A 27,531-nucleotide genomic window follows, 5' to 3' on the forward strand; every position below is an offset into this window, starting at 1 on the left:
GGAAGACCTTTCTCTCTGTCTCTCTCTCACTGTCCACTCTGCCTGTCAAACAAACAAACAAACAAAACAAAACAAAACAAAACAAAAAAGAACACTGTCATTAACCCAGAAAGAGCCTCCATATTCCTCAGATGTCACCCCCACTTCACTCTGTCCTCGGCGGCTAATGGGCTGCTTTCCATCTCTGGATTTGCCTGTTCAGGACAACATGTGGTCCTGTGTGCTGGACTTCTTTGACTTAGCATACATGTTCATGCATGCTGTAACATGCATCCATGCCTTATTCCTTTCCGTGACTGATATTGCTGTGTAGATATGCCGTGTTTGTTTATCCAGGCATCAGATGATGGACATTTGTTGTTTCTGCTTTGGTTATTTACAAATAGTGCTGGTGAGAACATTCCCATCCGGGCTTTCATGGGAATGGGAGCTTGCATTCCTCTGGATGTACTCCCTAGAATCCAGGCTTTCATGGGATTGCTGGGGCCTGTGGTCACTCCTCTTTAGTCACTTGGGGAACTGCCACTTTACGCCCTCGCCATGGGATGTGGGAGTTCTGACAACATTTTAATCTCATCAAGCTTTGGGTATGGTATCTTACTTCTCCAACTAGACTAAATCTGTAGAGGTAAAGAATTGATTTATACTTCTAGTTTATGCTGCGTAAGCTTCATGTGGTTATGTATATTTTATTATATAACTGCTAGATGCCTCACTTCTGTGGGCCTCAGTTTTCTAGCTTTTGTAAATTGGAGGTGACTATAAATACTTAACCTCTGAGGGTTGCTGTGTGCGTTAAATGAGATGCTATAAGTAAGACTCACTGGAGCTGGTGTTGTGGCACAGCAGATTAAGCCCCTGGCTGTGATGCCAGCATCCCATATGGTGGCCAGTTAGACTCCTGGCTGCTCCACTTCAGATCCAGCTCCCTGCTAATGCACCTGGGAAAGCAGTGGAAGATGGCCCAAGTACTTGAGCCCTTGCACCCATGTGGGAGACCCGGAAGAAGCTCCTGGCTTCTGGCTTCAGCCTGTCTCAGCCCCAGCCATTGTGGCCATTTAGGGAGTGAACCAGCAGACAGAAGATCTCTCTCTTTATCTTCCTCTCTCTCTGTAATTCTACCTTTCAAATAAGCAAATAAATCTCTTTAAAAAAGAAAGATTTAAAAAAAAAGACTTACTAAAGGATTATGTCCCATGTAGTAAATTTTCATTAAGTATTAGATATTACTTTTGTTGTGGACAATATTTTTCATGAGACTGAATTATTGATTGAAGTTTTTTCTTTTTCTTTTTTAAAGATGTATTTATTTATTTGAAAGGCAGAGTTACAGAGAGGCAGAAGCAAAAAGAGACAGAGAGGTCTTCCATCTGCTGATTCACTCCGCAGATGACCACACCAGCTAGAGATAAACTGATCAGGAGCCAGGAGCTTCTTCTGGGTCTCCCACGCAGGTGCAGGGGCCCAAGGACTTGGGCCATCTTCTGCTGCTTCCCAGGCCACAGCAGAGAGCTGGATCGGAAGAGGAGCAGCCGGGACTAGAACTGGTGCCCATATGGGATTCTGGTGCTTGCAGGCCGGGGCTTTAACCCGCTGCGCCATTAATATTTCCTTTTTTTTTTTTTTTTTAAACTTGGTTTTGTTTTTTGTTTTTTTTTTTTTTTTTTTTTGACAGGCAGAGTGGACAGTGAGAGAGAGAGACAGAGAGAGAAAGGTCTTCCTTTGCCGTTGGTTCACCCTCCAATGGCCGCCGCTGCAGCCGGCACACCGCGCTGATCCGATGGCAGGAGCCAGGATCCAGGTGCTTTTCCTGGTCTCCCATGGGGTGCAGGGCCCAAGCACCTGGGCCATCCTCCACTGCACTCCCTGGCCATAGCAGAGAGCTGGCCTGGAAGAGGGGCAACCGGGACAGAATCCGGCGCCCTGACCGGGACTAGAACCCGGTGTGCCGGCGCCGCAAGGTTGAGGATTAGCCTATTGAGCCACGGCGCCGGCTAATATTTCCTTTAAAAATATGTTTGGCAAAGGTTGTCATGTTTCAGTCAGATATTTGTTATTAGCAAATAGAGATTCTAAGATGGCACATGCTTCTTCTCAGAGTGTATCTGTATCTACACTTGACACCACACTCCCTGCATTTGCTGGGGCAGTTAAGGGAAGAACTTTCCACTTGAACTGACCAGGAGAGTCAGTGCTCACCTGTGTCAGGGGTGAAGAGGTCTGTCTTCTCCAACAGTCCCTGAGAAAGGGCCTCTCAGACTGTTCTCCAAGCAGTGGTCTTTGGGCTGGGGGTCCGGAATCCTGGGCCTGGGCTGGGGGTGGTTTGGACTCATGGGTGAAGTCCCCTTCCTCAGCACCTTGAACGGATCTGCTCGTCTCACTCCAGGGGCAGGGCTTAGCTGCCCCACCCCAGGGCTCCTTCGTTCTGCAGACAGTTGCCAGCTGGCAGAAAGGTGGAGTGAGGGTGCTGCAGGGAGGGGTTGTCATGTTTGAAGTGGAGTAGCTTAGTGTTCAGCAAGGACTACACCAGTCTTGGGACTAACAGAGTACTAATCACGGGAGCGTAAGTTGCCTCATCACAAGGTTACCCATTAATCGATAGGATAGGTACACCTGAATCCCCTCCCTCCCTGGAGCACGTTAGGTCCCGCTGGACTTGGCGCTCTGTCCCTGGACTGCCCCGACTTGGAAATGGTGCACCTGCTCTTCTGTGCCGGCAGATCTTCCCCCAGACCTTCAGGGGTGGTTTCTCCTTGTTACCTCCTGAGAGAGGACCGTCTGCCAACCCCCAGCACAGTCTAGCTCATTAAACTTTGTAGTTTCTGTTTGAGCAGTGATCATTCTCTGAGTGATCTTGTTGTTTCTTTGTGTCTACTCCCTGTTTCTCCCCTCTGTACCAGAATGGGAACACTTTAAGAACAGGTGTTTTGTTTAGCTTGTCCATCTTAGCCTTTCTAATGTCCAGAAGAGTGTCTGGCACATAGCAGATATTCAATAAATATTGAGTGCATGAAAAAAATCCATGTAGAGAAGCAAATTGGAAAACAGGAGATATTTCAAACTCCATAGGGGAGCTGTAAGAAAGCGGCTGGAGACCAGTGGGCCCTTCCTTATTAAGAGAGTCAGAATCCCATTTTATTTATTTATTTATTTATTTTTATTTTTTGACAGGCAGAGTGGACAGTGAGAGAGACAGAGAGAAAGGTCTTCCTTTTGCTGTTGGTTCACCCCTCAATGGCCGCTGCGGCCGGCACACTGCAGCCGGTGCACTGTGCTGATCTGAAGCCAGGAGCCAGGTGCTTCTCCTGATCTCCCATGGGGTGCAGGGCCCAAGCACCTGGGCCATCCTCCACTGCACTCCCTGGCCACAGCAGAGAGCTGGCCTGGAAGAGGAGCAACCAGAACAGAATCCGGCACCCCGACCGGGACTAGAACCCGGTGTGCCGGTGCCGCACGCGGAGGATTAGCCTATTGAGCCATGGCGCCGGCCAGAATCCCATTTTAAGTTGATGATAATGGGATGGTGACAGCCAACAGCAGTGAGGCACTCTGTGAGTGCTGAGCTATGTGTTCTACACATACTAACTTCCTTAGTCCTCACAGTAGCCTGAGGAGGCACATGTGCCGTTCCCATCCCATCTTACAGGTAGGGAACTGTGACACAGAGCCACTTCAGAACTTGGAATGGAGCTGGGACTCAAATCCAGGCACTTGTATGTGGGATACAGGTTTCCTGTGGTGCCTTAACCAGTGCATCAAAGGCCTACCTCCTTGTGTTCGATTTTTTATTTGCATTCATGATGGATGTACATTGGTGCAATAGCACCATTATTCCAAAATGTGTTCATGTGTTCATTGCAGTTCTGAGAAGATTGGATGATTTTGGTGAAATAGTCATATAGTTTGCTATATGGGTATTTTAGTGATTATTTTATTTTTTTACAAGATTTATTTGCTTATTTAAAAGAATTACAGAGAGAGAGGGAGAGACAGAGGGCGAGAGAGAGAGATTATCCATCTGCTGGCTCACTTCCCAAATGGCCACAACTGCCAGGGCTGGGCCCAGCCAAAGTCAGGAGCCAGGAACTTCATCCAGGCTTCCCATGTAGGCAGTAGGGGCCAAAGCACTTTAGCCATATTCCTCTGCTTTTCCCAGACCACCAGCAGGGAGCTGGACTGGAAGAGGAGCAACCAATACAGAATCCGGCGCCCCAGCCGGGACTAGAACCTGGGGTGCCAGCACTGCAGGCAGAGGGTTAGCCACGTGAGCCGCGGCGCTGGCCTATACTGACATTTTTTAATCATTAATCACCACAGCAGGCCATTAAAGAATTATAATTCTGGGCTGGCGCCATGGTGTAACGGGTAAAGCCGCTGCCTGTAGCACCAAAATCCCATATGGGCGATGGTTTGAGATCTGGCTGCTCCACTTCCAATCCAGCTCTCTGCTGTGGCCTGGGAAAACAGTGAAAGATGGCCCACGTCCTTGGGCCCCTGCACCTGCGTGGGAGACCCAAAAGAACTCCTGGCTTCGGATCGGCTCAGCTCCGGCCATTGCGGCTAACTGGGGAGTGAACCAGTGGATGGAAGACCTCTCTCTCTCTCTCTCTCTCTCTCTCTCTCTGTGTGTGTGTGTGTGTGTGTAACTCTGACTTTCAAGTAAATAAATAAATCTTTAAAAAGAATTATAATTCTAACTTTGCAGATGAGAAGACTAAAGCTTAACATGCTTTAAACTTGGGCAAACTCACACAGCCAGAGCATACCTGAACCTGGATTTTAACCCTGATCTGTCACCTTCAGCACTTCCCTGGACATTTTTTCTTAATGGTGTGCGATGGAGTAACCACGGCCTGAGTAGCCAGCGTTGTGCCCCACACCACTGGGGTCAGGAGGGTGCCTTTTGGAAGGACTTCCACTCCTGAGTGAGAGCAGCTCTGGAGATTCCCTGGACTTAGGCTGGTGAAAGAGGAGGGAGGCTGTGGCCTTGGGTTGCACTGCCTTATTCCCTCCCGCCTGGGCAAGCATCTCCTGGTGCCTCTGTTATGGGTGGGACTACAGAGTGCGGACTGTGGGCGTTGCCCGTGGTTGGAGGGCTTTGGCTGTGTTTTTCCCCAGCTTCTTTCTGCTAATCATGCCACTCCCAGTGCTTTGACATGCCTTGGGCTCGGAGTCTGGCCCAGGTCACTGAAGGGGGCAGTCCTAGGACCTCAGGCCATGAGGGCTTCATGGGGATGGGGCGCTACGTGCCTGGGTGTCCCTCAGGCACTCCCTCTGTCCTGTGTTTTGGGGTTCCAGTTAGAGGGTTGGGTACAGCTGAAGAGGGCCAGATAATCTTAGACAACCTGCTGTTTATCTCAGGACTGAGAGGAATTTTCTGAGTTCTAGAGGCACCCAGGTCCTAGAGCGTCTGGTTGAGAGAGGACCCACTTTCTTGCCCACTTGGCCATGAGGGAAGCAGACCCACCAGAGTGAGATCCCTGGTGTCAGGGAGAGGTCAAAGCAGGCTCTGGCCTTTTGAGCAGCGCTGGGTGGACAGGTGGGAGGCGGAGCAGCCGTGGATGCACTCAGTTCGGTCGTGGCCAGACCTCTGGGCAGCAGCGGCTGCACTGGCCCCCTGGCTTCTCCCCACTGAATGAAGGAGGTTTAGGAAGGAGAGGAGGAGTGATCGCCAGGGATTACTTGTGAGGAGGTAGCCCAAGCCACTTGATTCTTAATGCTAAAATGGGCTCTAATCCGTGTTTCCTTTTCGGTATTGGATTAAAAATGTAGGGCAGGGATAGAATTGGCTGTTAACGATACCCAGGACAAATACATGCCTTCCGAGGTGCGGGAAGGAAGTAACTTGGTAGGAAGCGTGGGGCAGCAGTCATTTGTTGCGTCTTTTAACGCTGAGGCACTTGGTCTGATTTACTTCCTGTGTCTGCCTTCCCCCAGCAAATGGTCACAAGCGAAATTTTTTTTCAGTGAGTTTAAATTAATTTTTACTGGCAAAAAACATATTCATTGTCAGTAATATAAATTTAAATAAAGACAGTGAAATACCACTTTATACTATCATAGTAGCAAAAATAAATAAATATAACTGATTTTATAGTTATTGTGTTAATTTGGAGAGTCCCACAGCACTGATGATGGTATGAATTATGCTTTTGGAAGATAATGCTGCAGAATTGACCAGGAGCCCGGACATTTATGCTCTTTATCCATTCATTCCGTACCTAGAGAGCTTTCCTGACAGAATATCTGTGCAAAGAAGAGCACTGGACACAGAGATATTCACTGACACACACACACAGCATTCTTCCCGTCCAGAAAGCTTGGGCAACACTGGAAGGCACACACGGACAGCTAACGGTTGTCCATGGGGGCTGGTGCCTGGCATAGCAGGTTAAGCCCCTGTGGGCGTCGGTTCAATTCCTTGCTGCTTCACTTTTTTTTTTTTTTTTTTTTTGGTAAGATTTATTTATTTATTAGAGAGGCAGAGAGAGAGAGAGAGAGAGAGAGGGAGGAAGGTCTTCCATCCGCTGGTTCACTCCCCAAATGGCCACACTGCCAGAGCTGTGCTGATCCGAAACCCAAAATCCGGAGCTTCTTCTGGATCTCCTGAGTGGGTGCACTTGGGCCGTCTTCCACTGTTTTCCCAGGCCATGCTGCTCCACTTCTGAACAGCTCCCTGCTAATGCACTTGGGACAGTAGTGGAAAATGGCCCAAGTGCTTGGGGCCCCATACCTATGTGGGAGACTGGAAAGAAACTCCTGGCTCCTAGCTTTGGTCTGGCCCAGCTGCAGCTGTTGAGGCCATTGAGGGGTAAACCAGCAGATGGAAGATCTCTGTAACTCTGCCTTTCAAATAAAGTAGATATTTAAAAAACAAGATTTATCATGACTTTACAGCACACAAATGACATTTTTGGGTAAGCTTTTCTCTTCATATCTGCTTTTTAAAAATTGTTGTAATGTGTTCTTTCCCTGCCAGCCATATATTTCTACCAGTTTCTCCCTGTACTGTACTCACCTGTGAAAACCAAACCAGTTGTTCCCTGTAGCTGGACAGCTGGACATTGCTGGGGAAGGCACACAGTTGTGCCGCCTGGTTTCACTTAAGTCTGCATCAGCCTCAGAGCACCCCTCAGTACTGCCCAGAGGTGCCCGAGCATCGTGATGAAGGCACGCTGCAGCCTCCGGGAACAAGTAACGCCGTCCTTCACCCCTCCCCATAATTACTTTATTTCCCATAAGCCCCCTCCCCATAATTACTTTATTTCCCATAGGGGAGCCCTTCCCCACTGCCACCACATCTCCAAGGCCACGTGCAAGCCCATCTTCAATTCTGGCCTCTTCCCACCAGCGCCAAGGGCTCTCTGCCTCGAGCCTAGCTCCCGGTGACTTCTGTGTCTCAGGGCCCACCCCTTCCTCCTCCCTGAGGGCCTCAGCCTCCCAGTGATGTGTTCTCACTCCAGGTCTGCCCTTCTCTCCGGTTTATTACTGGTGCCACAGTAAACACTGACTCTCATATCTAAAAAACAAACAGTCCCGGGTCAGCACTGTGGTGCGCTAGGCTAAGCCTCTGCCTGTAGTGCCGGTATCCCATATGGGCAGTGGTTCATGTCCTGACTGCTTCACTTCCAGGCCAGCTCTCTGCTGTTGGCCTGGGAAGGCAGTGGAGGATGGCCCAAGTGCTTGGGCCCTGCACCTCATGTAGGAGACCCAGAAGAAGCTCCTAGTTCCTGGTTTTGGATTGGCCCAGCTCCGGCTTTGTGGCCATTTGGGAAGTGAATCAGTGGATGGAAGACTCTCTCTGTCTCTGTCTCTGTCTCTATCTCTGTCTCTCTCTCTGTAACTCTGTCTCTTGAATAAATAAATCAATCTTTGGAAAAAAAACTTGCTTTCACATCTCTGTCTACTCTGTTAGTTTAATGCTTTTCCTCTGCTTCCTTTTTAAGCAAAACTTCTTTTAAAAAAATTATTTATTTATGTATTTGAGAGGCAGAGTTATAGGTAGGAGCCTGGAGCTTCCTCTGGTCTCCCACGAGAGTGCAGAGGTCAAGCCATAGCAGAGAGCTGGATCGGTAGAGGAGCAGCCGGAACTAGAACCGGCAGGCGTACGGGATTCGGGCACCACAGGTGGAGGGCTAGCCCACTACGCCACAGCGCTGTCCCCTGAACAGAACTTCTTGAAGGAGCTGGTGTGGTCAGCGGCCTTCTCCTTCTCTCCCATGTTACTTTGGCGTCACCTGTGGAGTTTCACGGAAACAGGTGTCAGGGTCAGTGAAGACCGTGTGCCGTCCTCGTTGTGCTGATCCCGGTGGAGTCACGGGTTTTCTCCAAACTTACCTTCTACCTCCACTTGCTGATAATGCCCCAGGGTTGTTGTTGTTTGACAGGCAGAGCGGACAGTGAGAGAGAGAGAGAGACAGAGAGAAAGGTCTTCCTTTGGCATTGGTTCACCCTCCAATGGCCGCCGCGGCCGGCGCACTGCGCTGATCCGAAGCCAGGAGCCAGGTGCTTCTCCTGGTCTCCAGTGGGGTGCAGGGCCCAAGCACTTGGGCCATCCTCCACTACCTTCCTGGGCCACAGCAGAGAGCTGGCCTGGAAGAGGGGCAACCGGGACAGAATCCGGCGCCCCGACCAGGACTAGAACCCGGTGTGCTGGCGCCGCAAGGCGGAGGATTAGCCTATTGAGCCACGGTGCCGGCGATGCCCCAGTCTTTAACACCAGCTGAGGGCATTCTTCCAAGCTCTGCAGTTCCTCCATCTACCAGCTCCATAATCACCCCTGGATGTCTTTTCCCATCACAATCTTAAAATAACCAAAAATAGAGCTGATATTCTCAGTTCTCCCTCAGAATATCTCTGTATCAGTGTGTTTGCTTAACCTAAATGGCTAGGAGTTATCCGTGCTTCTTTTCTGTCCACCCCGTGCCCCTCTCCAGGTCATCAGTCAGCCCTGGTGGCTCTCCCTCCTGCAGCTTTATCAAATCCATCCACTTCTCACCTTCCCTCCCTGCCCCCCCAGTCACGCGTGGCCTGTTGCCGACGCCTCGGGACCTCCTCCCTGCCTTTCTGTGCCTGCCCCCTCCATCTCAAGACTACAGCACAGCTGATTCCCTCCCTACCTTCCTTGGCTTTCCAGTGCCCTTCCGATAATGCCATGCTCCTCATCAAGGACCCTAACCTCAAGGACCCTGCCTCTCACCTCAGCTCAGGCTATCCTCAGTTCCAACAATGTCACGTTCTTTTTTCTTACTCCATTGTGCACCTTTAGGCTTGTTCCTCCTCCTACTCCTGCCCTTGGCTGGCTTCCTGTTTGAGGGGCTGTCCACACCTTATTTATTTCTGCCCCTAGGAGAAGCTGCAGTTGCTCCTCTTGTTCAGAGGCTGCTTCCCTCCCTGGAGTGTCAGCCCTGTGGGAGCTGAGCAGATCTGACGTTGGTCATCCCCAGTGGGCAGTACAGTGACCAGTGAACCGTGGCCACTCAACAGACGCTTATTTTGAATGAGACAGTAAATACATGAATACGTATTTTCCATTGCATTCTTTCTTTTTTGAAAAATTTTATTTATTTGAGAAAAAGAGGGAGCTCCCATCTGCTGGTTCACTCCCAAAATGCCTTGTGACAGCCAGGACAGGGCACGGGCTGAAGCTTCAAGCCAGGAACTCAATCCAGGTTTCTCACGTGGGGGGGCAGGGACCCTAGTACTTGAACCGTCACTGCTGCCTCCCCAGATGTGTTAGCAGGAAGCTGGAATCAGGAACTGGAGCCAGGACTTGAGTGGGACAGGAGTATCTTAACAGCTAGGCCGAACACCGGCCCCCTGCCTTATTTCTAATGGATGCGTAGTATCCCATTGTATAAAGGTAACTTAATTTACTTAACCTTTGTCTTGTTGATGGATATATTTGTTTCCAATGTTTCACCACACTCTAAGGGAGGAAGTAATTTAAATGAATGTCAGGAATATGGTTGACCAAACTGTGGACCATTACAAAGGCATTTAAAATCACAGGAAGCACTTTGGGTTAACATGAGGAAACGAATATTTTAAATGAAAAAAAGCATGATATAAAATCACATTTGCAGCCTGTTATTAATAACATAAAAGTATGTGGAAAAGTTAGTAAGAAATGAGCTAAATTATGCATTTAAAGCTGGCAGGATTACAGATGATTTTTTCTTTTTGATTGTTTTTAAGTATACAAGTAATACATGGTATTTTTTTGTTTATACTTTGTGTTTTCCAAGCTTACTGCAGTGACTGTATTTTTTTAATAATGAAGGAAAAAGTTCTCAAAAACTTCAGAACACCTTTTAAAAATGTTTATTTTTATCTGCTTGAAAGGGAGAGAGAGAAATCGAGAAAGATCGATCGTCCATCCACTGGTTCTCTTCCCAAATGCCTACACCAGCTGGGGCTGCGCCAGGCCAAAACCAGAACTCCATCTAGGTCTTCAGTGTGGGTGGCAGGGGCCCAAGCACTTGAGCCATCTTCTGTGCCTCCCAGCATGCATTGGCAGGGGGCTGGGTCAGCAGTGGAGTAACCAGGCTCCAACCTGATGTGGGATAGGAGTTTCCCAAGCGGTGGTTTGACTGGCTGCACACAGCGCTCACTCCCAGAACATGTGTGACACACAAGACACTGAAGATCACTGCAGACGGGCAAAGGCAGAGCGAGGAGGCTTCATGCCCTGGAGAAAGATGGAACTTCTTGCCGATGGCCACTCCGGCCGTGGGCCACTCCCGGTTTGTGTTTTGCTGGTTTAGAGTGGCAGGTGGGGTATTCCCTAGGAAGCCTCCGTGGCTGGTTGGGTGTGTGCTTGTGTGCGGCTGTGGTTATGAACTGGGGCTGCCCGAGTGGAGATCTGGGGAAGGGAGGGAGCCTTCCACAGGTGCGCCCAGGTGCTCCTCACACCCAGCGTGGCTGCCGGGGACCAGCCTGAGACCGTGTCACAGCCTTCCACTGACCTGACACCTGCGGCTCTCACACCCGAGACCTCCTGGGGGTCCGTAAGGTCAGAACTAGCTTCACGCTAGGTGCCACTTGCCGTTTTCACGGCCATGCTCTCGTGCGGGCTTTTCCAGCGGCCGTGATTCCCGGCAGAGCTGCAAAGGCAGATCGGAGAGCCCCGCTGGCTTCTCTGAAGTCAGACTTCATATTGCAGACTTGGGGGACGGTGCCACTCTTTCCCCTAAATTCTCTATTGGGGAAAATATGGGTATTTTCCATTAAAATACCGCTGATGTTAACATACAGTGGGCTTATTTTTATTTTAAATGAATTTCATTAATTTGATGTCTCCATTTAATTTGTGGTATGGTGAATGTTCATAGATATTTACCCTCATGAATGCGTACTCTTTTGTGTATTAATTTTTGAAGTATGAATAAGTCCTGAGACTAAAATATTTGAGAACCACTGAACTACAGAAATGGGAACAGGGGCTAGAGCTGTAGCATAGTGGGTAAAACCACTGCCTGCAGTGCTGGTATCCAGTATGTACGCCAGTTTGAGTCCTGGTTGCTCCACTTCTGATCCAGCTCCCTGCCAATGTGCTTGGGATAGCAGCAGAAGATGGCCCAAGTCCTTGGGCCCCTACAACCGTGTAGGAAACCTAGAAGAAGCTCCTGGCTCCTGGCTTCAGATCAACCCAGCTCTGGCCGTTGCAGACAATTAGGAAGTGAACCAGCCGATAGAAGATTCTCTCTTTCTCTCTCTCTCTCTCTGCCTTTCAAATAATAAATATTTGAAACAAAATGTGAAGAGAACTATTTTATGGTGAGTTGACTGTGGCTCAGTCAACAGATTGGTTGAAATAAAGTATAGGGGAAGTGGCCTGGTCTAATAGACAAGTATGGAAGCCATTGAAACACTGAACTCACCTGTCTTCCTCTCCCTCCCCTTCCCGTCTTCCTTCCTCCCTCCTCCTTCCCTCCCTCTCCCTCCCTTCCCCCTCCCACTCTCCCCCTCCTTCCCTCCCTCTCCCTCCCTCCCTCTCTCCCTCCCTTCCTGTCCCGTCTTCCTCCCTCTCCTTCCTCCTTCCCTCCCTCTCCCTCCCTCCCTCCCTCCCTTTCCCTCCCTCCCTCCCTCCTTCCTCTCTTCCTCCTTTCTCTTTTTTAGAGATCATGCATGATGTGATCAAGAAGGTGAAGAAGAAGGGGGAGTGGAAGGTGAGTGGCCAAGGATAACCAGTGGGGAGTGACCCTAAAGGTGAGTGTTTGTCGGGACACAGACGGAAGCAGAGCTGGAGGAGAGGCGTCAGGCAGGGTTGAGGGCTTCGCTGTGTCCAGAGAGTGTAAAAAGCTCCTGGACTGGAGAAAGTTACTCTGCTCTGCCTCTCATTTAAATGATCTTGGTTAAGAATTCTCTTGACCAAAAGCTTATCTTAAAGTTCACTGGTCAGGCAGAGTGACTTCAACCAGCACTTACCTGGCACCCATTAGTAAAGCGGGTAGAAGTAACTGTTCTGCTCGCTGTGAGAGAAGACAGAGACCCTTCTTTGTGGCGTGGAGTACCTTCCTGGGGCCTGTGCAGCAGTGTGAGAAACCCTGTCATCTGCCTGCCCCCATCTGCTGAGAACTGTGGCAGCAACTTACAAGCAAGTTAGCTGTGTACTCATTTAGGAGGGAGGCAGTCGGACTGATGGTGGCCCGGGGACACACGGTCTCCTGGGCGTGAATTCAGCACTTTGCAGGTCGCTGGTTGTCTAGGCAGGAGAGCGAGCAGTTTCACTGGGGCTTCCTCACGTGTTGCTGAAGGGACTATACCAGCCACTTCTGCTCTCAGATTTCCCTGCAGTCAGGAGCCCATATGTTTTCGAGTTCCTTGTGCCTGGGAACCATAGCTAATCCACACAGGAGCATTGGGAAGCTTCACTCCTGGCCTTGTAAGATTGCGTTTCGGCCAGCGTTGGTATCCCTACCACCCAGAAGGGGGGCCTCTGGTACGAGCTCTCTTTCCCTTTTCCTTTCCTTTCTCTCTCTCAGATTGAATTATTTGAAATGTAGAGTGATGGGAGTGTGGGGGAGAGGGAGAGAAAGAGAAAGGCATATTCCACCCTCTGGTTCACTCCGCAAATGGCTGCAGCATCCGGCTCTGGGCCAGGCTCAAGCCAGGAGCCAGGAGCTCCTTCATGGGTGGCAGGGGCCCAGGTACTCGAGCGTCTTCTGTTGCCTTCCCAAGTGCACCAGCAGGAAGCTGAGTCAAAGTGGAGTAGCTGGGGTTTGAACCGGCACTCCAGTATGGGATGCTGCCCTTGCAAATGGCAGTTAACCCACTGCACTACAATATCAGTTCCCTTTTCTTTTTTCTTAGTATTTTGAGAGGCTGAGAGGCAGACAGATGTCTTCTGTTTGCAGTTTCACTCCCCAAGGGCCTACCACGGCTGAGCCCGGGCAGGGCCAAAGCCAGGAGCCTGGAATTCAGTCTGGGTCTCCCGTGTGAGTGGCAGGAACCTGCTGCCTCTCAGGGGCTGCTCCAGGAAGCTGACGGCAGGAGCAGAGCTGGAACTGTGCTCTCCAGCTCAGGTACTCTGATGTGGGATACGGCGTCTAAGCTGCAGTGCCAACACCTGCCCCTCTGGCAGGAGCTCGCTGCGTATCTTCCTCTCATGCGCTTCCCAGCAGTGACAGATTTGTGGACGTGCAAATTTTAAACTGATGTCGCGGTAGCTGGCATTCAGAATGAGAACCAACTGGCTCTTGTACTGCAGCAGAGAGCTTTCTGGTGCACACCCACTGCACAGTGCGTCCAGCGCCCGTTGCTTCCCTATCGCTTATCTCGTTCATTAAAGAAGGAGAAGTGGCCTTGTTTAACTGCTGTCTTCCTCCCTCTACTGAGTGCTGGATGGAGATAGGAAAGGCTAGCTAAAGCATTGCACATGTGAGACTTGTAGGCCAGTTCTGGAAGGTTCTAGCTCTGCCAACATGAACCAAGGTTATGATGGTCCCGGGTGATGTGTGTGCTGATGAAGCTGCACGAAGCCCTCACAGGCCATCCATGTGTGTGGACACTGGTGCTCATTCTCCTTTTTTAAAAATTCATTAGGTAAGATTTATTTATTTATTTGAAAGGCAGAGTTAGAGAGAGAGCATAGGCAGAGGCAGAGAGAGAGAGAAGTCTTCCTTCCGCTGGTTCACTTTCCAATGGCCACAGTGGCTGGGGCTGGACCAGACTGAAGCCAGGAGCCAGAAGCTGCTTCCATGTCTCCCACAAAGGTACAGAGACCCAAGCCCTTGGGCTATCCTTCATTGCTTTCTCAGGCATATTAGCACGGAGCTGGATCAGAAGTGGAGCAACTAGGATGCGAACCAGCATTCTTATGGGATACTGGCATCTCAGGCAGTGGCTTAACCTGCTACCCCACAGCACTGACCCCCCTCTCCCTTTGACAGTAGGTTTATGCTCTGAAAAAATACTCACTGATGTGAATCTCTCTGAGTGTTGGTGCCATGGTTGCATTTTCTGTGGGTACCTATGTTTTCATGAAAAATAAAAACTAATATTTTTAAAGATGTATTTATTTATTATTTGAAAGGCAGAGTTAAAGTAGAGAGAGGCAGAGAGAGAGAGAGAGAGGTCTTCCATCTGCCAGTTCACTCCCCAAATGGCCAAAATGGCTAGAGCTGGGCCTGTAAAGCCAGGAGCCAGGAGCTTCTGGGTCTCCCATGTGGGTGCAGGGGCCCAAGGACTTGGACCATCTTCCACTACTTTCCCAGGCCATAGCAGAGAGTGGGATCGCAAGTGGAGCAGCCGGGACTAGAACCGGTGCCCATATGGGATGCTGGTGCTGCAGGCAGCAACTTTACAAGCTATTCCGCAGCGCTGGCCCCAAGTTTATAAAACTGAGTCAGTGAGAGGGACCTCTGAGTCCTAGAAGGTTGGGTGTAGATGCAGCGGTAAAAGCAGATATGTATTTCAGCTGACTTCCGGTCCGTAGGAAACACTTCTTCTCCAGCATTCTGTTTCTGGAGGTCTGAAGTTGGCACGTAGCCGACGAGGAGCGCTCACGGTTGTGCCCCGTGCCCTGGACTGCTCTTTCCTTCCAGGTGTTGGTGGTGGATCAGCTGAGTATGAGGATGCTGTCCTCCTGCTGCAAGATGACGGACATCATGACAGAGGGCATAACCAGTGAGTGCGGCGTTCTCTGTGCTTCGTTGTTTGCGCCTTCTCTCTGGAGCGCTCTACTCTTTCCTTATTAGTCTTCTGCCTGTATAGTATTGAGCTCCTGAGAGAGCTGGATCCCTAACACAAGTCTAGTGCTAGGTGCTCATTAAATATCTGTAGAGAAATGCCTAAAGCAGGATTAAATCAAGAAAAATGGGCAGACCACCCAACAGAAAAAGGACCTGAACAGGCACTTGACAAAGGAGGAAATCTAAACAGCCAATAAGTACGTGAAAATGCCCACCCTCATTAGTGGTCAGGAAAATGCCATTCAAACCAGAGAGAGAGACCACTTACTGTTTTAACTTGACAGATTTAGAACACTGAAACTCTGGGAATGCCAAGTGCCGATGAGGATGGAGAAAGCGCCTATGTGACAGAATGTCCGTTGGTACAACTACCTTGAAAAACAATTGGCGTGTCCAGTGAGCCAGCAGATCTGAGCTCCGGCGTGTGCATGCAGGAGGCGTGTGCAGGAGCGCTCCCAGGGTGTTCCTGGGAGCCCCAGATGGGCAGTAACCCAAGTGTCAGGGAAAAATAGTGAAACCAGCCGTGGTGTAGTTACAGCAGAGTGCAGAATGGCAAAGTGGACGAACCCAGCTCTCAACAGCAGCATAGATCTGATTGACACAGTGCTGAGCCAAAGGGGCACTTAGAGCCCGCTTCCCCACGACAGGGTCGAAGCCCGGAAGGCTCTACAGAATGCTGGAATTCAGACGCAGGTGGGAACCCCGGAGCGGTGCTCGCCGCTCCGGGCAGGAAGGTGGGTCTCCTTGGAGGGAAGGCAGTTGTGGCAGCACACGGCCGCGGTCCTGGCCGGGTCTCTTTCTCAGCTGGGGTGTGCTTACACAGACGTGTGCAATAGAGTTCTTTCTACGTTTATCTTTTATTCACTCTTTGGAGTGTGTGTTATAATTCCAGGGTTGTTGGCGGACCAGTAAGTTGAACTTTGTCTCAAAAGCTGCTCTTTCCAGCCGAGCAGCTGGTATAACCCTGAAGGAAACCAGAAGTCCACGGTTTCCTTAACAAAGTATGATTTCATCTCGGAGCTGTTGAGAAGAGCGCTGTATACAGAGGGTGTGTTTGGGATGTTTTCATGTGATACTCAAAGGAAAATGACAAAATCCTCCCATTTTAATAAGGAAACTCAGCATGGAAATTCTGAGGGAAGTGGGGTTTTTAGGAAAGGTGAGAGCCATTCCTGGCAGAATGAAGTAGCATTTTCCCTGTTGTCTCACGCTGGAGAAGGGATTTACTTAGGCCAAACTGGGCAGGAACACTCAGTGTGACCCGACGGCAGGCTTTCTGACACCTTGAGCACAGCGAGACGGTGGACGCACTGCTGAAGTAGGAACTGTAAGGGCGGTGACTCTTCTCCCTGACTGTGGATCTTTATCCATGCTGGTCTCCAGGTAGCCTGTCTGTGTTGTGCCGGGTTGTGTGATTGCCAGCGTGTTTCCTTATTCACGGTGGACTGTTTTATTGTCTAGTTGTGGAAGATATCAACAAGCGCAGGGAGCCCCTCCCCAGCCTGGAGGCCGTGTACCTCATCACTCCGTCCGAGAAGGTAACCCTCCCCACGGGCAGAGCTGGCACTCGGGTTCAGTGTGCCGACGTGGCGTCTCCGTGGCGCACTGCCTGCCGTTTCTGGGTTAAGCACTCACGTAGCACTCTGCAAGCTTGCACCCCACAGGTGGGGCGTTTGTACAGGGAGAGGTGGAGAGTGCATTAAGCTTTATGACGTGCAGCAGCTGTGCAGAAAGCCAGAGCTGGCGTCTGTGGCCCCGGCTGCCTCTCCAGGTGGGAGATCCACTTCACTGCATTAGCGACCCTCCTCCAGACTCCGGTACCCGAGGCCCTCGAGGCCCTCGGGTTTGTCTTGTCAGTGTCCAGACTCACCTAGGAAATGAATCTCCTGGAGGGTTTATGACCAACTTCCTTTTCTGTGGGTCTCAGGGACCTGTCTCAGTGGCTCCAGAGGGCTGCTGACGCCGGCACTCTGGACGGAGCTGCGGAAGCTCTTGTTCATGGGAACTCTGAGGCAGTCCCCTCGTGTAGAGTCCTGAGGACCAGGCTGTGGCGGAACGCGTGTGTGAGAGCTCCTCCCTGTGCGGTGGCTGGAAGGCGGCCAGGGCTTACCCCAGTTCAGATGCAGGGCCCGCGGCCTCTGGAACTGGACTCAGCTTCCCTCTTCTCCCTGTCTGCAGTCCGTCCACTCTCTCATCAGTGACTTCAAGGACCCACCGACTGCCAAGTACCGGGCGGCGCACGTGTTCTTCACCGACTGTGAGTACAGCGTGTGCTGCCCGGCCGCTGGGCCAGGTCGGCTGACCCACACCCAGGCAGGGCGGTGGGGAGAGGTGGCTCGTGCCATGCTTGTCCCATCCTTCACTCTCTCTCGAGAAGTCGTGTACCAGACAAGAGTAAGTGCACTTAAATGCAAACCTAGTAGACACGCGTGCAGCCCTTCCTGGGGAGAGATGGCCCAGCAAGCACCTCTGGGACCGAGGGCTGAGTGCTGGGGAGGACTCTCCTGAAGCTACTGGTGTTCCGTCAGAAGTCACGGTGCTCTGTGGCGTGTGGCCGTCATTGCTCAGCTGCAAAGATACTCCTGTCCGTGGTTTTTGTATTAAAACCTTAGACGCTGCCCTGGAATTTATTTTATTTTGTGGGGTTGTGTGCACTGATCCTAGGGGAGAAGCAGATGAGCAGAGCTGGTGAGAAAACCAACAAGAACTCACCCAGCCCTCATCTCTTGCGGTGTTTATGTTAAAGGCTTTTCCTTATCCCCTCGTAATCTTTTCTGTTTTTTTCTTTGGTATCTCAGCCTGTCGCCCTTTTCTTCTCCATGACATGTTGAGGGCCTTACGGGAGGTTTTGAATTCGTTTCATACCCTTTAGGTATGGAGTATCTTAGGATGGGGTAAACTATTTGTCTTAAAAACATGAGCATATCAGGAATCCGCTGGACACGTGCGGCTGCTGGGCGGAGCGGCAGAGGCAGGGAGCCGACGTCTTGTTGTCCTTGCAGCTTGTCCAGATGCCCTTTTTAATGAGCTGGTGAAGTCGCGAGCAGCCAAAGTCATCAAAACTCTGACGGAAATCAACATCGCGTTCCTCCCGTACGAGTCCCAGGTGAGGCCGAGCTGCGAGTTGTCTCAGGAACGCCGGGGTGGACCCTGTCGTGATCGCTGTCTCGTCAGTGTCCCGGGGGGTCTGCCCGGTGCCCTGTCTTACTCTCGGCTGTTTCCCACTCTGTGCCTTTCTTCACACATCCCCTCCCTGCTCCCACGTTCACACCTGTGGCCGACTCCCCGAATAACCCAACAGGAGCCAGTCCAGAAAGAGCATGGGAGGAGAGGAGGGAAGGGATCAGAGCGCCCCATCTGCTGCCGAGAGCCTGTGTTTCTGTGGAGATAACCTCAGCCTGTCACGTGCCAGGGAACAGATGGTGGCCTTCGTCATCAGCCGTTAACCCTTCAGGTGCCAAGGGCCACAGCTCCAAACCTCTGCCCTGGGGAAAAACCAAAGCTGTTAGCCAGGAAAGGCGAAGCAGATTGCGGGAGAACATGCGGAATTTATCCCAGCACTCCAGACGTGTTCCAACGTCTTCCAGCAAACACAACGGGATGTCCTGCGTTTTGCGGAGATAAAGGCTGACCGGGGCACGCTGGGTTTTTGTGGCGCGGCTTGTAGACCAGGCAGTGCCCTGTTCTGATTAGGGAGGCTCGGTGAGCACACAGCAGCCTGAAGCCCGTTTCCTGCTTGAGGGCAGGCATGCTTTTTCCTTCTGTGTGAGTCCATCACCACTTGGACTGAATAAAAATATGCTTAGTGTATTCAACCAGATTACGTTTCCAAATATTAAAAAGCTAATAAACTCTTTTAGAAAGCTCAAGTCAGCCGGCGCCGTGGCTCAATAGGCTAATCCTCCACCTTGCGGCGCCGGCACACCGGGCTCTAGTCCCGGTTGGGGCGCCGGATTCTGTCCCGGTTGCCCCTCTTCCAGGCCAGCTCTCTGCTGTGGCCAGGGCGTGCAGTGGAGGATGGCCCAGGTGCTTGGGCCCTGCACCCCATGGGAGACCAGGAAAAGCACCTGGCTCCTGGCTCCTGCCACCGGATCAGCGCGGTGCGCCGGCTGCAGCGGCGGCCATTGGAGGGTGAACCAACGGCAAAGGAAGACCTTTCTCTCTCTGTCTCTCTCTCTCACTGTCCACTCTGCCTGTCAAAAAAAAGAAAAAAAAAAAAAAAAAAAAAAGAAAGCTCAAGTCAATTAGAAGACCAAGGTAGTTTACGTACATGAGGACTTGGAGAGAATAGTGGTGGCTGGGAGACTCAGCAGAGTTTTTTTTTTTTTCCTAAGATTTATTTATTTTATTGAAAAGGCCAAGTTACAGAGAGAGAGAGGTAGAGACAGAAACTGAGAGGTCTTCCATCCACCTGGTTCACTCCCCAAACGGCTGCGACAGCTAAAGCTGGGTCTGTCCCAAACTAGGAGCCAAGAGCTTCTCCTGGCTCTCCCACGTGGGTGCAGGGACCCAAACACTTGGGCTGTCCTCTGCTGCTTTCCTAGGCCACAGCAGAGAGCTTGATGGGAAGTGGAGCAGCAGGGACTAGAACCACTGTCCATTTGGGATGCCGGCGCTGCCACAGCACCAGCCCCAATCTTTTTTTCTTTTTAAGGATTTATTTATTTATATATGTCAGAATTACAGAGGAAGAGAGCGAGAGAGAGATCTTCCATCTGCTGGTTCACTCCCCAAATGGCCGCAGCTACTAGGGCTAGGCCAAGCCAAAGCCAGGAGCCAGGAGCTTCTTCCAGGTCTCCCACGGAGGTGCAGAGGCCCAGGCACTCGGGCATCCTCCACTGCTTTCCCTGGCACATCAGCAGAGAGCTGGGTGGGAAATAGAGCAGCCAGGACTCGAATCAGTGCCCATATGGGATGCCAGTGCTGCAATGGTGGCTTAACCCACTGTACCACAGTGCTGGCCCCTAGACTCAGTAGTTTAAGAGGGAATTTTATGCTTTGAGAATCCTCCTAAAAAAAAGAAGAAGAAGAAAACTTGGAACGTGCTACTGTGGGTGAGATGTTATTCAGTCTGTAAACGCTCCTTCGTTGCCCACAGTCATGAAGCAGTTTCCAGCTGATCCCTGAACTTATAATGGCCCATGTGGTGTTACACTACCCTGCTGTCCTCCTGGCCTCGTCCTTGTCCCTCAGATACCCTAGCCTCACGCAGTTCCCTCGCTGGAAGTCCCCTGCTGGTGATGGACGCCCGCCTTTTCCCAGCCCTTGCGCAGACATCTCCGCCTCCGCGAGCCACAGGACCCTCCTCCCAGCCCTGCCGCATTTCCTTCCCCTGCTCCGTGACTTTCTCACGTGTTCACTGATTCTCAGTAGCATGCAAGACACCCTTTTTTTTTTTTTTTTAAGACTTATTTATTTAGCCGGCGCCGCAGCTCACTAGGCTAATCCTCCGCCTAGTGGCGCCAGCACACCGGGTTCTAGTCCCGGTCGGGGTGCCGGATTCTGTCCCGGTTGCCCCTCTTCCAGGCTAGCTCTCTGCTGTGGCCCGGGAGTGCAGTGGAGGATGGCCCAAGTGCTTGGGCCCTGCACCACATGGGAGACCAGGAGAAGCACCTGGCTCCTGGCTACCGATCAGCACGGTGCAGCCATTTGGGGGGTGAACCAATGGCAAAGGAAGACCTTTCTCTCTGTCTCTCTCTCACTGTGTCCACTCTGCCTGTCAAAAAATTAAAAAATTAAAAATTAAAAAAAAAAAGATTTATTTATTTGAAAGAGTTACACAGAGCCAGAGAGAGATCTCCCATCTGTTGTTCACTCCTCAGATGACTGCAGCGGCCAGGGCTGGGTCAGGCTGAAGCCAGGAAACAGGAACTTCATCTGGTCTCCCGCATTGGTGCAGGGGCCCAAACCCTTGGGCCATCTTTGGCTGCTTTTCCTAGTCCATTAACAGGGAGCTGGATCAGAAGAGGAGCAGACAGCTGAACTGGTGCTCCAGGGAGAGAGCACTGTTGTAGGTGGCACCGTTACCCACTTGCCACTACGCTGGCTCCGTGAGCCCTCTTCATTGTGTCAACTGTCTGCCTTCCCCTTCTAGTTTGCAAACTCCTCAGGGACGGGGTGTTTGGTCACTAATAGTGCCCAGCTATTTAGCGCAGTGCCGGCTGTAGTAGGCGCGCGGCACGCGTTTGTAGAATAAAGGAACACTCGCTCTGGGCTCGCTGCAGCTTCACCGCTCTGCGCGCACACGCCGTGCTTCTCCTCCTCCTCAGGTGTACTCCTTGGACTCTGCCGACTCCTTCCAAAGCTTCTACAGTCCCCACAAGGCTCAGATGAAAAACCCCATCCTGGAGCGCCTGGCAGAGCAGATTGCCACGCTGTGCGCCACCCTGAAGGAGTACCCGGCTGTGCGGTATCGGGGGTAAGCAGCGCAGCAGCCTGCCTCAGACGGCACCTGCATGAGGGGCTGTCCCGGAGCCCATCAGGAGGGGCTGTCCCGGAGCCCATCAGGAGGGGCTGTCCCCGAGGGTCCCGGCTTGAGGGTCTCTCACTGAAAATTCTCTTCCAGGAGTTTCGTTATCTTATAAATATTGCTTTTGTGAAATAGAGTATATATAGACAAGAGCATGAACGATAAATATATTCAGTTATTAGAAAACTAAAATGATTCCCTGTGTAACTGCAGCCCAGGTTTCCCTGTCTTTCTAGCCTTTAGGAGCGAAGTCCTTCGTTGCAGAGGTGTAGCAGAGTAAGGAGGAAAACAGAGTAATTCCTCCAAGGGCACCGTCCTCACGGTTAGGCACTCACTCGTCCGTTACTTGCTGTGTGCTGGGTGCTGGGGGACTTAAAGCTGATGACACAGCCCTGCCTGAGGCAGCTCCTGGCCGGGGGCAGGAGGCACTAAGCTGTGGATAGCCCAGAAGTGTGTGTACGGTACTGGCATCTGGAATACAGTGCTGCTGCCGGACAGGACAGGCCAAGTGCTGGGGCTCCTGGGCAGGCGGAGGTTCTGGGACAGCTTCAGGGTGGCAGTCACGTTGGAGCTGGGTCTTGAAGGGCAGGTTCAGATTTCAGCAGCCCTGTGAGGTGGGAGGTGGAGTGCGTGGACAGTCAGCTCCTGCAGTTGGAGTGAGCGAGTGCTTAGAGTTGGGAAAACCAAGGGCAGGTGCAAGGGTCAGTCTCTAGCACAGTGTATTTGTAGGGCCGTCATGGGGAGAGACAGAAGCGCTTCTGGAGGCCTCAGAGGTGAGGTTTGGGATTTTGTCCACTGTGGTTACCACTGGGTAACCTCTGGGGCACTGGGATGAGGGAGTGCGCGTGTGAGCTGAGGCGGGGGGAGGGGGGAAGCCAGCAGTGTGGAGGCTAAGCAGGGGCCACTGCAAGAGGGGCAGGGACAGGGGGGCAGGGAAAGCAGAAGCTGAGAGTGCACAGGTAGACTGCGTGCATCTCAGGAACCGTGAACAGAGCGGGTGGGCAGGAAGTGAGCTCGGCGGCGCCCACCATCCTCACTGCCCTCTGTCTGCTGGAACTTCCGGCCTTTGGAAAACATGTCCTTGTTGCTGCCCAGAGCCTGGCCTCCCAGTGTGTTGGCGTGGGCACGCTGGAGACGTAGCGGGTTCCATTCCAGGCCACCGTGGCAAAGCAGAGGTCACAGTGAAGCGAGTCACATAGAAGCTGTGCTTACGCTGTACTGTAGCCTGTGCCGTGTGCACCAGCACTGTGTCCAGAACACAGACAGCAGTGTACATCTCTGAACTAGAGAACAGCAAACGCGGCATGAAGTGAGGACAGCCGATGCCGCGGACCTTCAGGTTGTGAAACACACAGTGTGCAGGGACTGCCGTAAAGCAGAGCGCAGTGAAACGAGGTGTCCCTGGACCCCTGGCAGAAGCCGGTGGGAGTTCAGAGATGAGGCCCAGGTTGTGGCCCAGGAGCTGATGCCGGGACAGAGCTGCTGTGGTGCTGATGTTGGGAGGCAGGAGGCGGCCACAGTTCTGCACAGCTGGCAGAGCCCAGAGGTGCTGTCAGACTCGGCCCGGGGGAAGGGTTCCAAGGGTCTCACTTCTGTCCTTCCGGCTTTATTAGCCGAAATGCCACTCACCCGTGAGATAAACCCCACGGGAATCTGGATGGAAGGACATGAGAGTCACAGGGCCGGGCGCAGACAGGCTGACGCTGGGGAAGGATGAGTGCTGGAGTCCTCTGGGGGACCCTGGTTGTCTGCACCTGCTTGGCAGGGTCACTTCTTTTTCTGATTAAGTAATTTTAAAAAAAGGAAAAAGAAAATCATTTCTGTTTCAGGCATGTAGCCAAACACTTTATTTTCCCTTTTTCGTTAGACATGTGATCTATGAATATATTTTTGTTGTAAAAAAAAGTAACGTGGATGACACACACGTCTCCTACTCTCCCCACGGTGTCCTGGGTCGTTCAGGTGCTCAGCACGTTCACCTCTGTTGCTCCTTCTTTGTCAGGGAGTACAAGGACAATGCCTTGCTGGCTCAGCTAATCCAGGACAAGCTCGATGCCTACAAAGCTGATGACCCAACAATGGGGGAGGTAAGTCTGGGCCAGGACTGGTGACGCTGTTCATGTGACAGCCCCAGGCCAGCATGCTGAGTGCTGCTTTTCCTCGTAGCGGCCTCTGGTGAAATGCCCGAAGCCCTTGGGCAGGGCAGCAGGTGCGCTCAGCAGACCCAGGGTGGCCGACTTGTTTCTGTTTGGTAGAGCTTTCCCTGTTTCAGCACTGAGCGTATCCTGGGAAATCTTCAGTGCTGCCATGCAAAACCAGAAAGCCGACCTTGCTACAACCTCCAGCCCTTACTCCGACTTTATCGGTTTTATGTGTACTCTGTGTGTAAAGTTCTGTGCATACATTCATGTAGCCACCACTACATGCCATCACTGCCTCGGACTTAAAGCTCGAAGTCCTCGGTCAGGCATGCTGGGCGCTTGGTCACCCTGTAGCTGGACACAGGGGGTGCATTCCCACGTGAACTCACTTCAACCCCAGCCAGTTTCAGACCTGCTGCCAGAGACCCTCCTCATGAAATGGAAGCATTGGAGCCTCACATGGGATTTCCTGCTGTTAGCCTCAGTGCTATCTCGTAGATCCAGAGTTCATTTATTGCTGCCCCTTTTATAAGAGGGCCTCTGCTGGGTTGAGAATCCGAGTGCCTGTTTCCTACCAGGGCCCGGACAAGGCGCGCTCCCAGCTCCTGATCCTGGACCGCGGCTTTGACCCCAGCTCGCCTGTGCTTCACGAGCTGACCTTCCAGGCTATGAGTTACGACCTGCTGCCTATTGAGAATGACGTGTACAAGTGAGTACAAGGCCACAGGCTCGAAGGGACCGTGGCCCTGCAGGCAAACTCAGCCACTTCTAGAAGGACATTTGTCGTACACATGTTCCCGTGAACTCTGCTTCCCAGCTCACGTGGCATCTCCAGGCATGTCCCAGTTACAGGAGGACGGGAACTTCAGAGCTGTTGTCACAACTCGCAGTAGTCTGCTCTGTGTGTGCCTGTTCAGAGTTGATTAATAACACCAGTTTATGTAGAGTACAGTGCAATATTTTAACACACGTAAACAGACTTGAAACTTACTAATTATAGATCATGATATATAAAGTTGATTAACAAGAGTTTCTTCCTGAACTTTCTGTATAGTGGAGCTATTTTCTTCATTAAAAACATTTCTTTTGGAACAAGCATTTGGCCTAGCAGTTAAGACACCTCTTCCGACATCACAATACCTGATGTGTTAAATTCCCAACTCCAGCTCCTGACGCCAGCTTCCTGCTAATGCAGGCCCTGGGAGGCAGTGGTGGTGGCCCAAGTAGTTTTATCTCTCATAGTCACACGGGAGACCCAGATTGAGTTACTGACCCCTGGCTTTGACCCTGGCCCAATCCCACTTGTTGCACACATTTGGAGAATGAACCAGGAGATGGGAGATTCTCTCTCTCTCTCTCTCTCTCTCTCTCTCTCTCTCATAAGTACAATTTAAAACAAGCACTTTTTTGGTAACAGTCTTGAGAAACACAGCTTCTAAAAACTGATTTTTCTGTGTATGAAAGCATCACCTTCATGCCATTTTTAAAAAATATTTATTTGGAAGACAGAGAGATCTTCCACCTGCTGGTTCACTCCCCAGATATCCACAACAGCCGTCTCTGGGCCGAGAGCCGGGAACGCCATCCTGGTCTCCCACATCGATAGCAGGGCCCATCCACTGCCTTCTCAGGTGCATTAGCAGGAAGCAGGATGGGAAGCAGAATAGTTGGAACTTGAGCCAGTGCTCTGAGAAGGGCTGCCAGCGTTGCAAGTGGCAGCTTAACCCACTGTGCCACAACGCAGGTCCCCTCATGCATTTCTTTTATAACATGAATCCTGAAGATAGAGTGGTTTCAGAATGAAGCTTCTAAACCTATGCATGAATGTCTGCTCTTCTCTCCCTGCGGTACCTGGAACCCTGCTTCCTCCAGCTGTTCTTGACGTCGCCTGTAACAGTGAGCGGAGGGCCTGCTGCGTGCATCTGCCTCGAGCTGTTTAGGCCCCACACGCTTGGGGGGGTTGGGATCCAAGTCCTTCCGCAGAGTGTGACAGATCTGAGCTTTGACTTTCCCGTTAACTCTAAACCCACGTGCGACCTGACTCCATGCCCCAAACCGGGTAGAGCTCCTGTCAGCCAGCCCTACATATTTTAAAACAGAGCCCGAGGAGTTACAGCTGCGTGTGTGCCGTGCAGCCGACCTGAGCAAGTCACTCATGTGACCACTGGGAGCGGCTGTGTCAGCCCAGCAGTGATGGCACTGTGGGGACAGCGCTCAGCCTGAGCGGCTGTGTCAGCCCAGCAGTGATGGCACTGTGGGGACAGCACTCAGCCGAGTCTTCCCTCCCCAGGTACGAGACGAGCGGCATCGGAGAGGCGCGGGTGAAGGAGGTGCTCCTGGATGAGGACGACGACCTGTGGATCGCACTGCGCCACAAACACATCGCCGAGGTGTCCCAGTAAGAGCCCCCGCTCCCCAGGCGGGCTTTCTCCCCCCGGACACGGGGGACACCACCCAGGCAGGGGAAGGCACATCACCAAGGTGTCCCAGTAAGAGGCCCCGCTCCCCAGGCGGGCTTTCTCCCCCCGGACACGGGGGACACCACCCGGGCAGGGGAAGGCACATCACCCAGGTGTCCAGTAAGAGGCCCCCGCTCCCCAGGCGGGCTTTCTCCCCCCGGACACGGGGGACACCACCCGGGCAGGGGAAGGCACATCGCCCAGGTGTCCCAGTAAGAGGCCCCCGCTCCCCAGGCGGGCTTTCTCCCCACGGACACGGGGGACACCACCCGGGCAGGGGAAGGCACATCGCCGAGGTGTCCCAGTAAGAGGCCCCGCTCCCCCAGGCGGGCTTTCTCCCCACGGACACGGGGGACACACCCGGGCAGGGGAAGGCACATCGCCAAGGTGTCCCAGTAAGAGCCCCCCGCTCCCCAGGCGGGCTTTCTCCCCACGGACACGGGGGACACCACCGGGCAGGGGAAGGCACATCGCCAAGGTGTCCCAGTAAGAGCCCCCCGCTCCCCAGGCGGGCTTTCTCCCCACGGACACGGGGGACACCACCCAGGCAAGGGAAAGAGCTCACCAGTGGGGAGTCCACTGCCTTGGCGAAGTCAGCAGGATGCTAACCAAGGATGGTAAATTCTCTGTTCACTGAGCTACCCTGATTTCATGGAGTCAGAAAGTCCATTTGGTATAAGGGTTGCTTTTAAGATTCTTGGAAAGAATTCATACCCCTCTCAGAAAAATGCTTTATAAACATTAAACATTTGAATGTTGGTCATTCTGGGGCCAGGCATTTGGCCTAGCAACCAGATGCTGGGTGACACACCTGCGTCTCGTAGCAGAGTGCCCGGGTTTGATTCCCAGCTGCCTTCCTGGCTCCAGCTTCCTGCTTGCATATCCCGGAGGGAGTGGTGATGGCTGAAGTAATTGGGTTTCTGCCACTCAAATGGGAAACCTGGGTTGAGTTTTGAACCTTTGGCCTGGCCCAGTCCTGGCTGATGCAGGCATTTGGGGAGGAACCAATGGATAGGAGCTCTCTGTCTCATATAAATTTAAAATCAACAACCAAAGCGTTCTGTAATCACAATGATAATAATAAGCAGTTCATCCCCGAAAGAGCTAGAACCACTGTGTACACTGTCGCCGCAGTCTCCCTTTCGGCTCACCTGCAGGTTCTGAGCAAGAGCTGATGTCAGGCACCTTGCCCTGAAAATGTTTCAGAATGTTTCTTTTTTTTTTTAATTTTTTTAAAATTTGACAGAATTATAGACAGTGAGAGACAG

The 27,531-nt window shown here is 51.9% G+C and overlaps 1 protein-coding gene across 3 annotated transcripts in view; it reads left to right on the top strand.

Moving 5' to 3' along the window:
- The window catches only part of STXBP1 (syntaxin binding protein 1), a 68,598-nt gene that overhangs the window by 20,255 nt on the left and 20,812 nt on the right, over positions 1 to 27,531 (top strand). For all 3 annotated transcript variants that reach the window (XM_070057122.1, XM_070057125.1, XM_070057127.1), the window contains exons 2-10: positions 12,121 to 12,170; positions 15,048 to 15,129; positions 16,656 to 16,732; positions 17,373 to 17,451; positions 18,197 to 18,300; positions 21,464 to 21,612; positions 23,666 to 23,750; positions 24,383 to 24,513; positions 26,095 to 26,202. In XM_070057122.1, coding sequence (XP_069913223.1) covers positions 12,121 to 12,170; positions 15,048 to 15,129; positions 16,656 to 16,732; positions 17,373 to 17,451; positions 18,197 to 18,300; positions 21,464 to 21,612; positions 23,666 to 23,750; positions 24,383 to 24,513; positions 26,095 to 26,202 — 865 coding nt within the window. The remainder of the gene's footprint in view (positions 1 to 12,120; positions 12,171 to 15,047; positions 15,130 to 16,655; positions 16,733 to 17,372; positions 17,452 to 18,196; positions 18,301 to 21,463; positions 21,613 to 23,665; positions 23,751 to 24,382; positions 24,514 to 26,094; positions 26,203 to 27,531) is intronic.

The sequence above is a fragment of the Oryctolagus cuniculus genome, chromosome 1 (genome assembly GCF_964237555.1).
Source record: "Oryctolagus cuniculus chromosome 1, mOryCun1.1, whole genome shotgun sequence".
Classification (NCBI taxonomy): domain Eukaryota; kingdom Metazoa; phylum Chordata; class Mammalia; order Lagomorpha; family Leporidae; genus Oryctolagus; species Oryctolagus cuniculus.